This window comes from Lepisosteus platostomus, chromosome 14 (genome assembly GCF_059453375.1).
Source record: "Lepisosteus platostomus isolate fLepPlt1 chromosome 14, fLepPlt1.hap1, whole genome shotgun sequence".
Lineage (NCBI taxonomy): Eukaryota > Metazoa > Chordata > Actinopteri > Semionotiformes > Lepisosteidae > Lepisosteus > Lepisosteus platostomus.
This window is the reverse complement of record NC_142624.1, coordinates 36,343,567-36,362,848: the sequence shown is the minus strand read 5'-3', so window position 1 is coordinate 36,362,848 and position 19,282 is coordinate 36,343,567. Positions and strand designations below refer to the sequence as shown.

Here is a 19,282-nt window from a genome sequence, read left to right as displayed (position 1 = left end):
TGAAGATCTAGAAGAGAGACCAACAGATTTCAACCGATTTAAAAAATAAGGTTGAAATGCTACTTGAACCCCTAACTTACAGTATGTGGCTTTTCTGTGGTTATGGTTCAACATATGTTTTCTAAAGTCTGGTCAATTAACTAGATATATATATATATTTGGTCAATTTAAATGTGTATTACTATTCCAGTTTATGTAGATTAATCTTTAGCTTTTAAAATTATTCTTATTTTTTGTTGAAGAACTATAAAACACGCTTTTATTTAAATTCACTTAAATTCTAGCTTTCTTGTCCTATTTGGGGAAATTCATTTGACAGTACATCCTCAATGTAAAAACACGATGGCTGACAAGATTTACCAACTAAGAAGTCAGAGCAACAGTTCATTAGCAGAAGCTTTATAACAGCTATATTTTCTTCCTTCTACTATCAAAGGTGATTCTAACAGCAAAATCCTACCTAAATGCTCACAAATGCTAAATGCAGTGATGGTGATCTATCATTTTTCTGACATATTCTCAACATCGTATCACTAAAGTGATATACAATCTCTTTGTAGTTGAGTTTTTTAAACACCTTTTATAAAACAGTTTTTTAAAAACTTACATACATTTTTGATATCACTAAAACAGTTCATTTTTCATCTGATCAGCAAGAAAAGTAAAAGCTTGAGAGTATTTGCACTTTATGCAATTGAAGATCAGACACTTTTAAATAGATTTCTAGTAGAGTAATGCAAAATGCAAAAGGATCCGATCATGCATATCATACAGTCTCTCTCACTTAAGGTTATACATTACTATTGGAAAGGTGACAACACTGTCCAGATTTAGATGAGCAATCATTATGGTTAGGTAGGACGCATTTAGGACTGACACACGAGACCTTCCCACTGTTGGTTTCTTTGCTCAGACCAAATTAAAAAATGTTAAAATGGTTTTACTATGATCACGTTCTATTTCATCTGCAATATAACATCCTTTAAAATATCTTCAGAGCAATTACATGTCGGTAGAGTGATTGAACAGTGACGTAGGTTTTATCTAATGTTGGGGGAAAACCTTTTTAATGGTCAGCAAATGGTAGACAAGGGTCTTTAATATAACAACCTTCATTTGAAAGGTTACAAATGACAGGAGGCCATTCTGCCCATCTTGGTTACTGGTAGCTAATTGATCTGAGGCTTTCATCCAGCTGTTTCCTGAACATTATTGGGTAGCATGTTCTAGCCAGACACGCACAGCCCTTTGTGTTAAAAAGTGTCTCCTGTTCTCTGTTTTAATTGCAGTTCCATATAATTTCCACATGTAACCTCAGGTTAGTCTTTTACTATCGCTTCTAATGAGGTTAATTGGGTTAACTGTGCCAATGACAGTACAACTAAATGTACTGTAATATTAATACAGTATACTAATCAGCTCTCTAGCATGGCAGACTACAGGATTTTGACACTACAGTGTTCACATTTAATAATGGAGTTACCAGGCGCGTACAGTATATAGGCAGTCTGATACAATCCAGCTTTATCCTTTGGTAAGGGCTACGCGTTTTGAGCAAAGGCAGGACCACCTGTGCGAACAATAACGCGTTAAAAACGGCCTTTTTTGAGAATTATTTATGAAAAAAAACACATCAACGTTACTGGTTGGAGATGTACTGTATTTTTTAGCTCTATTAACTGTTTCCAGTACAAAGTAGAGTACCAAACCACGGATATCCCCTCCGGCTGATTTTTTTCTGGGGGGTAGAATTTTGTTTTCAGGAAAATGAAATTAAAACGGTGTGGAAGTAGGTTTTATATTTCTCTGCCCCGTGATTGACAGATCGCTAGCCCTGCCCGTGTAGCTGCCTGTGGTTTCAGCCATCTTGCTTCTCCTCTGCTGAGTGCGGAAGTAGAAACTTCACTGTGAGGGTTCAGGGTTCCGCCTCTGGATGGTCAGATAGCACCTCTCATTCAGCCCCGGCACAGACACTTTTTTCCCCCTCCAAATACGCATCTTTAACCCCGGCCGACAGGAGCGGAAGAGATGGCAGGACGGTTACCGGCTTGTGTAGTGGACTGTGGTACCGGGTAAGCTTCTGAAAATTCAATTGAATACCAAGCACAGGGAAGCGGAGGTGAGATGGTAGAGTCATATTGCCTTTTCAGTCAGTTCTGTATTGGGTGTGTGTGTGTGTTTGAGCCAGCACAATGCTTAATTCATCTCCCGGTTGTAAAAATGTGGCCCTTTTGCATTTTTTGGGGGGGGCAAGACGGGACCTTGTAGGCTTTATCGCAGATAGATTCCCTAGTCTTATCTTTGCGAGAGGAAAAAAAAGTATAATTAGGCTGCTACATAATAGCCGCAAGGAGCTATTTGCTTTCATCATCAGAAAATCATCTTCTTCCTGTCTGAGTGGCTTCATTGAACGGGTCCACCCAAAGCTCAAGCAAAGAAGTGTTTCTCTGTCCGGGCGAGCACCGAGCCCTTCCCGATTTCAGGTTCCTAAAAGGGGTGTTTTAAAATGGCAGCGACAGGGATTAAACTGTGGTGTGAACATGTTTTGAATCCCCCTTTTTATTTCGTGCTTTAGATGGCTGTCGGAATGAAACCCCTTGGTTTTTGAGCAGGCGCAGAAGGACTTCCTAGTTTTGTCAAAACCTCTTCCTGATTTACGATTTTTATACCTTATATGGTCTTTCTTCGGCTTCAAATTTAGTGTTTTGGGAAACCGCACTTGTAACAATATTCTGCAAAAGATATGCCGAGTTTACCCCGTTTTTAACGTTTCTTGAGACCAATGGGAATGCCGCTGCCCATATGCTAACACAACTGTTTTACATGACTCGTTAGCTTTTGGAGCCACCGTAGAGGTAACTTCGTGGTTTTTGCAACTCCCTCCTTACTTCCTCGTGTGTGTTGAATTGTTCTCTTAAGCTTTTGCATCTTAATTTTTCAAGTAAGATGCATTTGGCTCGAACTTCCGTTTGCTGTCAACTAAATAGCAAAAGAAAGTTGTATACGACATACGGTAAACGTCAACATTATAAAGCATGTAAATTGCACTTTTTTTTACACCTATCTAGGGAGGAGATGAAATCAGATCTCCAGGGACGCGGGTTTTATAATTATTCTTCACGCTGACTGTATGTATTAGGTTTTGTCTAGTTCCTGTTCTGTGCAGCGTTTGGTTTGGGTTGAGGCTGTGTTGCAGCGCGGTATCTGTGACCGATGAACAGATGGACCGCTTTGGCAGGAATGAGGGAAAACGTCTCGTCCGGCCAATTTTCAGATTGATAAAAAACGAACAGCATGTTTTGCTAAGGCAAAATTGCTGCCTGTATGTCTTTTGAAAGAAATGTTTCTGTAACAGTGTTTAGTAAAACTTTCGGGAAGGGCGTAGCGGTGGGAATGAGTTGAAACATGGGAATTGAAGTGACAGGGGTGGGATGTTCTTCCAGTGCAGTATTCCCTGTATTTTATGTTTACATAATAAAACTGAGAAAGCTTTATCTATGGCACATACAATTCCTGCCGTTAATGATTACACTACGTTTAGCCATGTGACAGATCGCCGATAAAATATGACTAATAAGAGGTTCAGTATTTTCTACACCTTAAAAAAAAAAAAAAAAAGAAGTCTGTCCCCAGCTGCCAGAAATTCAGTTCCTGCTCTTCTGCAAGTGCACAGCTCTGGTTCTGCTATTGTTAAGAAAAAGGAAACCGCAGCTGTGACGTCACCCGCTGAAGACCAACGAGTGTGAGCGCTGTAGAGAGGGGAGATGATCAATTTATTGTCCGGTTTTTAATCTATATAATTTTTTTTTTTTTGGGGGGGGGGGATCCAGGATAATGCTGGTCCTTCATGCACTATGTACTTTAAGTAATGGTAAGGCCCCTGTCTGTGTCTCTGCTGTTCACCTTTTTTGCACCTTCAGTAAAATCATTTGACCAGTTGTAATTGTTCCAAGTACAGGGATGAACCATAATATGGGGTGAACTCCACCTGACTTCTGTTTAGTTTGTGTGGTTCTCTAGCAATTCTGTGCTGTGAGTGTGGATATTTATTTGCGACCAGTCATTATTTTTACTTGGAGCATCTTGAGCTTCATCAGCTTCATTAATAACTTAGATGTGATTAACTGAGGGAGGATACTGCAAGGATTGTCTTGTATTCTTTGAACTTAAAAGCTTTTGGTACCTTTGGGTTGCAGAATAACCTGATAGGGATTCTTTGGGTTGTCCTTTGCCTTGTTGTGAAGTCACTGTTGACATGTCCAGAGAGCAATGTGGAAAAAATGTGGTTTGCAATTTTTCCATGGTTAAGATTGCACTATAGTCATATTATTACATTTAGCAGAGTTCTTAAATTTAGGAGTATTATACCAAGAGTTTGTGAGTGAATCTTGAGTAGTTGGCCTGTTGTTATAAGACAAAAATAATGTTTCTGCTCAGTGTGTCATACTTCTATGCTTCTATAAATCACTCAGTAAGTCTGTGACTAGTACAGTCTTGAACCTTTCATTCCCGATATGCATACTTTTTTTCCAATTTTCTATGTAAGAATTAAAATGCAGCCTTACTATTTATACATATAAGCCACTAAACAGAATGAATCTTGTATGAAAAAAATCTGTATCTGCAAATAACAATGAATTGTAGAAAATAGACATGAATGAAAAGGTGAGATTTTTTTGTAGCACGGTTGCTTCGGCCACAAGTGTCTGTCATACTTTGCGAGACAAACATTATTTTATTTAAAATCTAATTTAAATCAGTCTATGATTGAATTATTAATCTAAATTAAATTATTAATAATAACATTGATGAAAGGTAGTTATAACAGGTAGCTGCGTCGGCATGCGGAGGCTACAAAGGAACAGGTAGTGGGTTTATTCCACGCTGAAAAGACAGGAAACACAACATTTCGGCTGTGGAGCCTTCTTCCACACCTGAACAAGGGTCCACAGCCAAAACATTTTCTTTTCTTTTCAGCGTATAATAAGCCCACTACCTGTTCCGTAATAATGATCATATCAATCTATAAATATAAACGAGAATATATTTCTGAAAGTGGTTTGGATGGAGCAATTATTTTTAACATATTGCTTGTTCATAATGTAGTTCTTTTTTTTAACAGCTCTATCCAGACTACACCGGTCAGTATCAAACCTGAAACCTGCTGTTGGGCCTTTATCTTGGTTTGCAGGTTTATGATTGAATGATGATAATGTATGGCATGGAAATGTCAGGCTAGGACAAGAGTATGATATGTCCTCATGTTTTGCATTTTTAGGTGTGTACTATAGAAATGTAAAGCACATCAACTTGTGGTAGTAAGAGAAGACTGAATCCTTAGAGGAGCAGTGTGGAGCAGTGGTTAGTCTTCTGGACTTGGACTGATGGTGTACCTTTGAGCAAGTTGCTTCATTTTGATTGCTCCAGTAAAATCCCCAACTCTGTAAATGGTTGCAAATAAGTTGGGATTTTTTTTTTTTATAAAAGCCTCAGCTAAATAATTCATAGTAATATGAATATCCTGTCAGCCATTGTGCTGGTATTAAAGTATGCGGTAAAAAGGCGGTATGCATTATACTCAACAACTGCATCAAGCTTGTCTTGTGAATTGCTATTTAAAAAAAAGTCTGTAACCCTGAAAGTCCATTTAGACATGCATTTAAGAAATCCATAGCTTTAGTTTTATGTTGTTGTGACGTAGGAGTCCCGTCTTTTTTTTTGTGTGCTTTGACCAGAAAGTAATTTGCCATATTACACCATCTCACCTTAGTGTAAAAGTAAAGATCTTTTTAATGTCCTTAATGTACTGCAACTTGTTTTAGAAGCTATTTTAGCTGCATAAATAATAGCAGTGATTTCTTAAGCACAGAACTAAAATAACACCATTTCCATTTTAAGTATAGTTGTAGTATTTTTTATAAATGCTGGGAATAATTTACCTGTAGCACAGCATACTTCTTGGATGCATTCTAAAATTCCTGGAGACTTGTTTTAACAGGTCAACTCAGCAGGCAACTGTTCCAGACAAATCCAGATTTCAGTCTGGAATGTCGTTTTACTCCTCCCATGTGCAGGAGGGGGAACAGTAATCTGTTAAGGAAAAGTCTGCGGATAAAATTGTCAACATTCGATAAAAAAAAACGTTATCAAGACATTCAGCAAATTTGATATTTAAAAAATAAACTGCTTTTAAACAGTTCTTTTCTTCTGTTCTTTGTCTTCAGTAATTATTTTTTGTGATCTAATTTTTTCATGTGTCCTTTTCACGTTTTCCTCCACATAAGCTTTTGTTTTTTCTAGTGATTTCTTAAAACACAGTACCATGATTAATGAGATGAATGTGTAATAAAAGAACAAGTGTGGACAGACTAGAAAAGGGAATGGAAAAAGAAATCTCCAGTACTTAAAATATTTTTCGTTTTTACAGTTTATAAGTAGGTAGATATGCAGTATATAAATGAAGTGTTTCTAGTTTACTGAAGGCTTGTTATTCACAAAGTGACAGTCACAAGTAACATTCCTCCAGGTTTTTTTGGTCCAAGTGAAAAGCAGTCTCCATGCACATCAAAGACAATGAAGGCAGTCAAATCCACATCTGGAATACATCTGGATTGCTGTACACAGCTGTATAATGCATTACAAGTGGTTTAGTCATTTATAATGTTCTTTAAAAATGTGTGTGTTTCCTTTATAAAGTAATTGGTATACTTTGACTAACCGTATATAGGGTATTACAGTGGCTGGCCTTACTTAATTTTGTGGGTTGAGTGCCAGCATTAACACATTAAATTTATGGAATTATTAGTGTTTTTTTGCATACCCCAACACAGCTGTGTGTTGTTGTGCATGTGGATTTTTACTGGCCAGTGGGATTTAATCTTCCTGTGATTAGGTTTGGTGCCCAGTAATGAACTGTTGTTTTTGTGAAATAGACATTAGATTTAGTACAAGTGTCCCATCTAAATAATCCTCAGATTAATATCTGCCTTTTCCAACAAGTAGTTTGTGTTTGAAAAATTAATTAAATGTAACTAACTTCAGTGTTTTTTATGAAGGTATTGAAACACCTTTGTTTTTATAACATCTGGGGTGTTTTGACTGTTTTGTTGAAGTCACGTGTTCTGAGTGCGATTGTGATGGGTTTTCTCTTCACATAGCAATGCAAATGGTTCAAATAGTTTATTGAAAAGGGGATGTCATATTTACTTATAGTTACTTAGTTACTTATTTTTTGTTATTATTTTATTTTAGCCTTGAAGTCTGACCTGTTGTTGCACAGTGCAGGATTTATAAAACAGAATATGCAACAATCTAGGCTGTCAGTTAATGGTCCTGTAATGGCCATAGTTGATTTCATGTGCTTGGTGGCTTTTTTAGAAGCAGGGAAATTACATTTTCTCAGCTATTTCTGTTCACCTTGTCCTACTTAAAATGTCTTCAATATCCATTAAAGCTGAAACTGAAGAGTGTTCTTATTTTGTATAATTATCCTAGACTCAGATGGGTGCAGTCTTCTGTATTCCTCACTGTTGCCCTGGAAGTGAGGAAGAGTGGGAAGTAGGATTCTGTGTTCCATGCCAACCAGACCCATTGGCCTTCAAAATTATCGGACAACTTGGAACCAGTTTCCAGAAAAAAAACTCTTGGGCCTTTCTGTATGTCTGGGCATAAACACCGATGATATGTTTATGTCCTAAGGCTACATGAAAATGAAGCAACACTGCAACTCTTCAGCGTAGGATGTCCAGTCAAATACAGGATTGTCATGAGTGTTACAGAGGATGCTTAAACATTTGTAGGCCATGATGGGATTGGCAAAATAAAATAATTTCAGAGACCACCAGTGTCACAAACGATATGAATAAAGGTGCATCGGTAAGACTTTTCCACTTAATAGTTATTAATAAACAATACATTTAATAGTTTGGGTTCTGTATTCTATTAACTTATATTGTACATCGTTCACAAAAAAACTACTTGGGCTGAGTGGCCTTCTCTCATTCGTAGTCTTTCTTTTTTCCTGTGTTGTTCTTATTTTTTGTTTTTCACCTATTTAAACGTGAATGTGTGTATTAATGCACAATTTGTTTCTTTCAGGTATACAAAACTTGGGTATGCTGGAAACACAGAGCCACAGTTCATCGTTCCATCATGTAAGTCTTTTTTTAATCTCAATGTAAAAAAAAAACACTCACCATTGTTTGAATTGAACACTGTGGGTTGGCCTTTTATTCTTCACATCTGTCTGTGAACAACATGTTTGAATATTGTTCAAACATAATCGGGAATTTTCTGTCATTGAGAAATTAAACTTCACGTTTAGCGGTTTTCCTTGTTATTAGATATGAAATACACCTTTGATACTGCTTAATTGTAGAGTTTACAGTTTCTATAGGAAAAGCAAATTCTTAAATTTCCTTATTGCATAAACTTTGATGCATTTGAAAGATTTCATTACTGTAATATCTTTGGTGTATTTATATAATGTCATTTAACAGGTTTCAGTTTTCTAAGTAATAGGGATTTGTACGAAACAACAGTGTGCAGTGTGCAGAGGCACATAGTGACATGAAAATGAGTTAAGCTCAAATAACGAATACAATCTTTGAATATCTGGATGATACTTTATCAGTTTCTGGTAAAACAGTAAAGTGCTTAGTGGCAATTCCAGCACACCATGAAAGGAAGCTATTTTCCAGTCATCTTGGACCACAGGAAGTTCTTTCATGCACTCACTGTACCGAATAAAGTGGCTTCTTTGCCAAGTTTCTGATCTTCTTTGCTCCTGAGTGGATCTGTTATAGTAGTGGTTGCAAGTTAAATTTAGAAAGACTTTCTGGAGAGCTGTGAAGGAAAATAACTGCTGATATACCGTTCAATAGAAACAATGTATGCAGAATTAAAGGGCTTGTGTTCATACCTATCCACTAAAATACAAATATCATAACCATGGAACCTGAGAGGAGAGCCTGTGGAAATGTTGTACCATATGTGAGCATAAGCTATCCTTAAACTGAATTGTTAATCAAATGTGAGTCTGGTTCCTTGCTAATTCTTGTGCTGTGCTTCCTTCTTGTCCTGTCATAAATGAAGTGTATTTATCTTTTGAGAAGAGTGTCATTTTTTCCCGGTTCTGGAGCTAAGCATACAATTGGTTCTGTATCTGCCAGTTCTTTTACTGCAGCAGGTTCTTGTTGTGGTTTCTGAGCTAGTTGTGTTTATAACTACTCTGTGACCTGGACATAAACACTAACGTCCTGCCTCTCAGGTATTGCTATCAAGGAGTCGGCAAAGGTTGGGGATCAGGCACAGCGGAGGATGATGAAGGGTGTGGATGACCTGGACTTCTTCATTGGAGATGAAGCAATAGACAAACCAACATACGCAACAAAGGTAGCAAGCAAACAAGCAAGCATGCCCCAGTGAAGAGCTGTAGATGTGCTCAACCAGCTCCATGGCCCACTGGCAAGATCTTAATTGATTCATTACACCGATGATACAAATTGTCAGAGAGGGAAGGACATTTTTCTGACTGCTGTCATTCGTGTATTTAAAAAAAGGGCTTTGAACTTGTTCTCATTCAGAACACGAGTCCATTGCGTTGAAGGGTCCAGTGACACTTGTGAGCATTATTTGATTAACCTTTTGGCCAAAAGAATAATTGTAGATAATTAGGTTCCATAACAGTTAGCTGTACTTTTTCTAGCAGAATGATTGTTGTGAAAAGGAGTCATCTGATATCTAATAAATATCTAATTTTTACAGTTACTTTTCTATTAGGGTTATCTGGTTCTATGCAATTGATGTCCTCATTGTGAGCTTCATGTTTTTATTCAAACAGTGGCCAATTCGTCATGGTATAGTTGAAGATTGGGATTTGATGGAGAGGTTCATGGAACAGGTTATCTTCAAATATCTGCGGGCAGAGCCAGAAGATCATTATTTTCTCTTGGTAAGAGGCGGTGGTGCAGTGCGTGTAAAATTGGGTTCTAATTTTTTCATTTGAAATAAATCAATATCATCTACAGTTATACACTGCAGATTTGTGCCATCTAATGTAAACGTTTCAGAATACATAAAAACCTGCAAGCACAGAGTGTTCTAAAGACTTGTTTTTTCTCCAAGTTAATGCACTATTTAACAATAGTCATTGGAGCTAAATGGGTTACATTAAAACTTATGAACATTTATTATCATGAAAATCAAAATTGTGTGTTTTTCCTTCTTAGTTATATCACTTGTGTCATTTCACTGATTTTAATGCCTGTTAAGAAAGTTTTGAATCTTTTTGTAGACGGAGCCTCCTTTAAACACTCCTGAAAACAGAGAGTACACAGCTGAAATCATGTTTGAGTCATTCAATGTACCAGGCCTTTATATTGCTGTTCAGGTAAGTTGATAAATGTGCTTTTATTGAAATTTTCACATTTTTGTTTTGTATTTACTTACATTTTCAAATGCTGTCGATAAAGGTTTACTGAATGCTTTGAAGAAAGGATAATGTGAGATTGAAGGATTGTACGTTGCAAACAATGCAGTGTGTTCAGTCTTACTGCAATATTGCCATGATTCCCGTTAGATATTTTCTTGAAATTGAATGTTGTCACCCAGTTTTAAGAATCAGAAAGTGAATACAATTTTTAGTAATTTATCAATCTTAATTTGTTTTAATTTTATTATAACTAATTAAAAGATAGTTATTTTTAATGACAAAAATCTTGCACAGCTCTCTCCAATGCCTGTTTATACATGCATAAGCATATCGCTTTTCTTTGTTTTACTTGTGGGGTTGCAACACACCCCACGCCACGTGGCCCATTTATACATGCATTAATTATTCCTCTTTTGACCTGTTCGTAATATGTACTGTATAATACATGAAGGAGTAGATCATCATGCCTGCTTTCTTCTCTTCCCTGACCTGATCTGTGCTGGAAGTGTTTTTTTATTGTTTCGTGGTGCATCCACCATGCATGCTTAATTGTTTGAAAAGATATTTAAAGTGAGGAAACTGGACGTTGTGTTGAAAAAATCTGATGTTTTAATGCGGTTGTCATTCCAAAACCGCTAATGCTCAGTAACATGGAAGGTGAAAAGGACGAGCATGCATGGTGCTTCAAGTGCCCATTCAGCTTGCATGCTCTTCTAAGAATGCCACACCTCCTGTCATAAGTCTGGCAGGACTGCAAATGCATTAGTCTCTTATCTGTACTGTTTACATTACTTCAGGCCATTAGGACTCCAGCAAAAAAGTGTATCGCTTTCCAGCAGGGACCAGCCGCAAAAATAAATACTACTGTTGTCCCTGCTTACTCTATCCTCTTAATCACTTTGTCCTTTGTTTTATGGCCAGTAATTTTTTCCTTTTGGATACTTTCACTCCATTGTTATAGTTAGTCCTCATCACATCACCACTATTTATGGGAAGTTGCAATGCCAATCCAAGACCTGGAAGTCTTTCCAAGGATTTGTCAGTGGTAATTTTTGTAATACAAAAGCCACCAAAACAGCTGTTAGATTCAGACCAAAAAAAAAAAAGGTGTACAGTATACTGTAAGTGGTTCCCAGTGAATCTCCCTGAATTGCTTTTTGATTATGCGTTCAGAAATCAGGAATTGAAAATCCAGTGTTGTTTTGTCTGAATGAGACTATAGCTCTGTTCTGTAATGCACTCTTCACTTGGGATGCAGTTTATTGATGAGGATGAAGAATAATGCTGCCTGCTTTTGTTTTTCCAGGCTGTTCTTGCCTTAGCTGCCTCTTGGACCTCAAGACAAGTAGGAGAGAGAACGCTAACAGGAACCGTGATAGACAGTGGTGATGGGGTGACTCATGTTATCCCAGTTGTAAGTACATTGGCTGTGCTTTTTTTCCCCATTACAGTCTGAGTATGCGAAAGCTTATCATTGCGATATCCTCATGCTGGCTCTGTGAATACCAACAGGCCAGCCACCTATCTCTCTCTTAATAATTCAAACAGGATCTCTTTCTCCAGGAAATGGGAGTGGAGGCAATATAGACCTTTTTTTTAAAAAAGTGTTTATAAAAATGTCTGAACAGAGAAAATCACAAAAAACTGTTAAAAGACGTATTCATTTGCTACTCAGTTTCCTCACCAAAGGCTATACGTAATTGGTGTTTTGAAGAACTGAAACTCTAGTCTTTGGCCAAAGCAATACATCCAATGTCCTTTTATATTATTACGTTAAAAACAGTTGCCAAAAGCTGTTCCTTCCTCCTGATTTACAGATGTATAAAGAATTATCTTCAGTTTCAAACAGTACGTTCTTCATGTAGTAGACTTTGGACTGGATGGCTAAGATCGTTAGAGAGTGACATTGATCCCACTGAAGAAGGAAACTGGGCATGGTTATCATGGTTCTCAGAGGAAGGTCTAATGGGTTATATTCTTAAAAATTGTGTTTTCATAATTGGAATTGTATGGTGGATTCCAGAGTGTTACATCCAACTCTTAGTCTAAAGAAGGGTTTTGACTACCTGTTTTCTCATGCGAGCGCTCTGTAAATGGAGAAGCTGAAGGGAACTATTTTTAAAAAGACGTACTGGAGAAAAGTCTAGAAATGTTTGTTGGAATTTTTTTCATGTTAAAAAATAGCAAAGACTACGTTAACCACATTAACTTCCACATCCAGAAAAAAAAAGACTGACTGCAGTGGCTACAGTTTTCATTTCAAGAGGATGAACTAAAATTAATAAAAATCCAACAGCTCCGAGGTGTAATAAAATAAGCCTTAACTAGAAGTATGTTCTGCTCTTTGTTTACAGAAGTTTTTTTTTCCCATTTTCCACAACTAAATGTCTAAGTGCTGATTTGAAAATGAGCTTCAGGAATGAGCAGCTTTCCCTTTGGAAATATTAATGTTTGCTGTCTGTATGCATTCTCACCTTGAGAGGCTAACTGGTACAAAGCACAGTGAAGCGAAAGTTTATTAAAGAATAAAAGGATCTATTGATTTTTGTGGGAATGGCAGGACCCCTTGCTGAGAAACTGTAACGATTGTTTGATGTGCAGAAACGTGACACTGTTCCAGCAGTTTTCTGGTAAAGAATTTGGGTTTCTTCATACATCTGATTAAAAGACTGTTTCAGTCTGAGTTCTAGGGCAGAACTTGGGAGTGTCATGATTCTAATGTATGATCAAGGGATACTTTATCTGTTGACTCTGTAAAATATGTTTTACACCAAGTCAAACTTCTTTCACACCAATTCTAGCACTTCTGGTGAATATAGAGACCCACACACTGACGTCATGTGGCCGAGAAGGCTAATGAGCAAAAGAAAGTGCCTGCCTGCCAAGTGCTAAAGACAGCATTGCTTGACAACAAATTATTTGGATGGGTTGGATGATATTGTGTGGCTTCACAAACCACTAAAAGGGCGGTGCACATTATTGTATGTGAGGCAGCTGCTCAAGATAGCCTTGTTAAAGTGCTTTGCCAATATTTGAAGCTTCAAAGTATTTTTTTAAAGCAAGATTTCTCACTTGCTTGGTCCACTAGATTTTGGAATACGAGCTGCTCGTAGAACAGGGAAATCTAGTAGTTTTTATGTTTTTCTTCACACAAAGTGGAGCGTGTGATAAGTAAATTAAGACTTTTACATGATGCTTAGTTTCCGTTATCGGCATGGTTAAAGGTTAAGTTTCACTGCTCAGAAGCAGTAGTATGCCTGTGTTGTATGCATTTCCTGCAGTTAATGACTTTGCAGTGTCACACGTTTGAGGGGTAATTCTCATGCTTGTTACACGATACTTTTGCATTCGATTTTTGTAATGGTTAGCTGCTCACATTTTCAAAATGACTTACGTTCTCGGAAGAATTAAATGTTCAGCTGCTATTTTTTTAAGCCTGATTTATTTGAACCTGGTTGTATGAGCACTTTAATATACTTGTGATGACATTTAATAAAACAAGGCTCTAGTCAAGGATATACGGGCAAGTCGGGCAACTCAAGTGGTAGAGAGTGCAGTTGAATGGAAAATAGACAATATCTGTGTCAGAATGTGACTACTGCTGTTGAGGAAGCTCATCAGGCTTAGATAACCGCAATGAGCAGCAAAGCATCAGATCTTCAAAACCGATACACTTGAGGAGTTAAATCTAACAAAATTAATTTTACTTTCCAGTGATGTAGATAAATGTCATTATAATAGAGAAATTGGTAAAAATCTTAATCAGCATTAAAAGGAGTTACTTTAAAAAAGTGAAAAGCACATTGAGATAAAAAGCCTAGGACAGTATGAAGATAAATAAGACATTTGTTGATCAGTGTTTGTTGCGTAAATCCTTCAAGTTACAGTTTTTTTTATTTTTCGGTTTCGAAAGGATCTCAGACCAGGCATTTATCCTGTGCTGCAACTTAATTAATTCTCACTTTTTCTTGGCTTTTCCAGGCTGAAGGGTATGTGATAGGCAGCTGCATAAAACACATACCCATTGCTGGGCGTGATATCACATATTTTACCCAGCAGCTTCTGAGAGAACGAGAGGTGGGAATTCCTCCAGAGCAGTCCCTGGAGACTGCCAAAGCTGTGAAGGTAGGAAACAGCCATAAAAATGGCTTTGCATTTCAAAATTCAGATTAATGGGAAAATCTGAAAGACTGATCCCCGAGTGTGATTAAGTCCAAGGGTGTCAGTGTCAGTTCCTGGATGACCTTTTTTGTCCACTGGTTTTAGTTCTCCGTTTCATAGTGAGTCTAATTATTTAACTGCCTCAGTGTATGATACTTGTAACCTGGCTCTGAGATTGGTTTTCACCTTCAACGAAGTGAGTGTTATAAGTAATCAACTGTCAAAGACCTTAAGGAAAAGTTCTTGCATATGTCTGTCTGACAAAGTAATTAGGTAATGTGTTTAATTGACTGCTCAGGCTGGAGACAAAAAAACAGCAGATGCTAGGCTCTCCAGAAAATGAGTCTGACACTCCTGACTTAATTCATACCTTCATTATCGCTTCAGACTCGTTTCAAATTACATTGTAAATCTTAGCCTCCCTACTTGGATGATTACAATTTTTTTCTTATTTTTGGTTCAGAAAGTAAGGTTCTGCTTTTTATTTTGTGATACAGTACATCCCATTGAGATACAGGAATGTCAATTTGGATTTCTGTACTTTTGAGTTTGTGATTTATTGCCAATACTATGCATTTTACATTATTTCTGTTCTTATTCTATTTCGTAGTAGAGGGAAGTATCATAATTTAATAAGAAGATTGAAATGTCAAAACTGTAGCGAGAGACTGCAAAATAATTGCTGCGTCCACCCTAACTATGATATAACAGCAGGTGTCACTGTAACTCCATTCTTGTTCATTTATTTATTTTTTTCCAATAAATCAAATGGTTTTTGGTTTATTGTTCTGGGAAACCCTTTGTCTAAAAATATTTTTTGTCTCCTAAATGTTTTCTTAATTCTAGGAACGTTTCAGCTACGTTTGCCCCGATCTAGTAAAGGAGTTCAACAAGTATGACACAGATGGGTCCAAGTGGATCAAGCAGTATACTGGTATCAATGCTATTAGCAAGAAAGAATTCACCGTTGATGTAGGCTACGAGCGATTCCTGGGACCAGAGATCTTCTTCCATCCTGAAGTACGTTTGCTATTGTGTGAACCTTGTTTGATTAACCTTTGAAATATATAGTTTTTTAATTTCTGTGGAGACATTCTTAGAACAAGCATAGTGAAAGAAAACTAGTAATATGGCAAGGGCAGAACTGAATTTCTACACACTAGGTCTTAAATGTGTTCTAAAATAAGGTTTGAATCCCTTGTGCATGCACTAATCTGTTATATCCCTACTGAATTAAAGTTTAGTGTTTTTGACCAATTTTCTTGTTGCACACCCAATTAATGTTTATAGATCGTTTCACTTTTAAGGTTACAAGTTTACATTGGGAATCTAATAACTTGTGTAGTTACTATTCAGTACAGTGGGGACACAATAATAGCCATTGATAATAGATGTTGCTTTTAAGTGAGTTGCAAGTTGTGGTGATGAATTTCATTAGAGAGTGGAAAAGGGAAATCAAACTTTTTTTAAAAAATAGTGCCTTTTACACTGTGTAATTATGAATAGCAAAGCCTGAATGTGAACAAAATGTCTTCAGCTGTCTCTCTAACAGACCACCTGCTGAGAAGTGATTTATTTAAGGAATAGTTGGAAAAACTGTTTACCTGGTATTGTGTTTTGTAGTTTGCCAACCCTGATTTCACACAGCCAATCTCGGAGGTTGTAGATGAAGTTATTCAGAACTGCCCCATCGATGTAAGACGTCCTCTCTACAAGGTATGTCTCATTTTCGTACACAAGTGGCTCTGTTATAGATTCTTTTTTCCAGAAAATGAAAAACATTTCAGTCATCTTAAAGGGTACGAACTTGTTGCAGTTCTGTTAAATAAGAAATATGAGAAGATTTGGACAGCTGGATGCTCCTGGGTCTCTTGACCAGTACTGATATTCTCTCGGAGCTGTGGCTGAGCCCTGTGGTCTCTAGGGCCCGGGTTCGAGCCAGGATCCGTGTCATGAGCTGAGTGCGATCAGGGTTCCCTAGGCTGCATTGGGTGGTACTTTGACGAACTGAGGGCCTCGGGTGCACCACAGCAGCTCCTCGGGTCTACCAGCGTCCAACGTGTCCCGGGCGCGTCCCGAGCTTCAGGCTCACCCCTGGCAGCAGAGGAGCTGCAGGTGAAATGCCACGTTGACGGACCAGTTGGCGATTCTCAGATTTGCTTGGTATAAAACAGTAGAAGAAGTGGTGGCTACAGAAGTTAAATGAAATGACGGATTCAGCTAAGAAGACTTCATTGTTCCAGGGTTTGCGATCCTAATCTCTTTGTCTCGTGCAGAACATTGTTCTTTCCGGAGGCTCCACCATGTTCAGGGACTTCGGGCGCCGCTTGCAGCGAGACTTGAAAAGGACAGTTGATGCTCGCCTGAAACTCAGTGAAGAACTAAGTGGTGGAAAACTAAAGGCTAGTAATGCATAGTGTTTGGTACAACGTACTTTTGCATACTGTATGTCTGTCCATAATTAAGCGATTAAATAATTTTGAATTTGCAATTGATTAATTAGTATTTTGTACATCTCGTGAGCAAAATGCATTTCTGTATCACTATCTGAAATATCTAATTTATGATTTTACTTTATTTTTTTGTTTTTACAGCCAAAACCCATTGATGTACAAGTGATTACTCATCACATGCAGAGATATGCTGTTTGGTTTGGTGGTTCCATGTTAGCTTCGACTGTAAGTTTTACTAAGCAATTTTAATACATTATGTCATTGTGTTAAAATATTCAGCAGTAGAACAAATGGTTGATTATGTTAACAAATCAAAATGTCTAATCTTTTATGCAGAAGTAGGCTTTTCACTATGTGTCATGGTTGTGTAATATCATTAGGAATGGTGTCATGATAAGAAACAGTACCTGGGGACAGCATTGGACAATACATTTCAAAGCAAAGTTGTATGCACTTCATGCTTTATTTTATTCCCCAGGGGCTTTAGAAATTTCACTGTTTGCATTTTAGGAGCTGTGTCTTCATTTTCCAATACATCCACTTTCTTATAATTGAGGACAAATTCCTCAAACCTGTCTGACTGTGGAGTAGTTTTTCAATTTAAAAAAAAAATTGAAAAACATATTAAATTAGGTTAATATAATGTAACATGCGATTCTAGCAAATGTTTGAAGAAATGCTGATCGTGGACATTTTCCGTGTGTTTTATTCCAGGGAATTTAATAAATGTATTATTCCGTGCTTCGTTGACTAATTTTTTTCCTTTTCGTTGCCTTCACAGCCGGAGTTCTATCAAGTATGCCACACCAAAAAAGACTATGAAGAGATCGGCCCCAGTATCTGTCGTCACAACCCTGTGTTCGGAGTCATGTCTTAAAAGCTGACCTCAACAAGTTCAGGGCTGACAGGGTCCGGGGGGGGGGGGGGGATGTGCTTTGATTGCCTGTTCTGTCTGGATGGCTGCAATTGTTGAAAAACATAAAGAAAGATAATAGATTTTAAAAAAAGACCAAACACAATCAGGCTGGAAAATTGTAGTGAATGTGTCTTCACCATGAGGGAAATCGTGCTAAACCAAAACAATTTGATTTTCATGTTCGTCTCTGCTGAGAACTCTGGACGGAAAAAAAAAAACGTGTTACAACACTTTGTCAATGGTTTTAGATCTTTACGTGCCCTACTTTTTTGTACATTGATGAGTTATCCTCATCTCAAGATGATTTGAATAGGTTTAGTCCTCAGCTCTGTTGTACTTCAGTTGTACTTCTTTATGTGTACAAGGCAAGAGCTTGTTTATATTTCATACAAAGTTTTTATACATAAAGATGGGGAACTGTAAATGTATTTACCAATTCTAACAATGTAATTTCCCAAAAGAAAATCGAAAACCCTCATCGCGATAGTCCAGTCTGCTCCAAGATATAACCCACCTCGATTTCTCTTTTTTTTTTATATGGTCACCTTGACCAACATCTTTGGGAACAAAACCTTAATTCCAACTAATTGATGCCTGCTAGTGCTTTCTGATTACTCCATGCATTATTTTCTTCTAGTTCTTGCTGCAAAAAATAGAATAATGGTAACAATAACAACAATAAATGAAAAGACTGTTGGACCAGTATTGTAGCCTAGAGCCTCATTGTTTTTGATAAGTACCAAATAATTCAATGATCAGATTGGTGTATTTAATGCCTAGCAACATTCCAATAAAGGCGCAAAATTCTTTCTACATATTTTGTCTGAGATTTTTTTTTAGGACATTGCAGGGTCCATGAAATTGCTTTGCAAAGTGTGATGTTGCTCATAGCGAGCCATTTTAGATTGTAAAGAAAGAAGGATTGCTTTGTGAATTAGTCTTTGTCTAAAAGGTAAAAAGATGAGCACACTTTATTGCCCATCAAAAAGATGTTCACATTTGTGGCTGTGTCCTCTTCACTAGTTTTGAAGAAATACATTTCTTATGTTTTTTTCCCCATTGAAGTTTTTTTCTCTATTTGCTTGACTTTTGTATCATGCAAAGGATTGTGCATAAAAATAATTTTGGACATAACTGAAATCAGATAAAAGTTATGTTAAATTACTCAAAGGTAATTTTTTGCATATACTGTACGGCCAATGGCTTGACAATGTTTACTCATTACTCTGTTGCACTGGCTGAGAAAACAGAGGTGGTACCTTTTAAGGGACACATTTGGTTTCAGAGAAATTTTTAATAAGGACTAATGTATTGAGAGGT

General features: G+C 37.2%; 1 protein-coding gene across 1 annotated transcript; it reads left to right on the top strand.

Moving 5' to 3' along the window:
- The first annotated feature begins 1,871 nt into the window (after positions 1 to 1,871).
- Positions 1,872 to 18,775, top strand: LOC148649410 (actin-related protein 3). The gene is made up of 12 exons (XM_088606051.1): positions 1,872 to 2,072; positions 8,098 to 8,153; positions 9,269 to 9,393; positions 9,842 to 9,952; positions 10,295 to 10,390; positions 11,739 to 11,846; positions 14,414 to 14,557; positions 15,440 to 15,613; positions 16,217 to 16,309; positions 16,870 to 16,995; positions 17,188 to 17,271; positions 17,828 to 18,775. Exons 1-12 carry the CDS (start codon positions 2,029 to 2,031, stop codon positions 17,921 to 17,923), a joined length of 1,257 nt encoding a protein of 418 aa, XP_088462177.1. The 5' UTR covers positions 1,872 to 2,028; the 3' UTR covers positions 17,924 to 18,775.
- Positions 18,776 to 19,282: the final 507 nt, after the last annotated feature.

Bases quoted from the DNA above. Each gene is read 5' to 3' on its own strand.
- LOC148649410 (XM_088606051.1), top strand. From the start codon at position 2,029: ATGGCAGGACGGTTACCGGCTTGTGTAGTGGACTGTGGTACCGG. The intron at 16,310-16,869 runs GTATGTCTCATT...TGTCTCGTGCAG, and splicing joins TAAGACGTCCTCTCTACAAG to AACATTGTTCTTTCCGGAGG. The intron at 16,996-17,187 runs GCTAGTAATGCA...TTGTTTTTACAG, and splicing joins TAAGTGGTGGAAAACTAAAG to CCAAAACCCATTGATGTACA.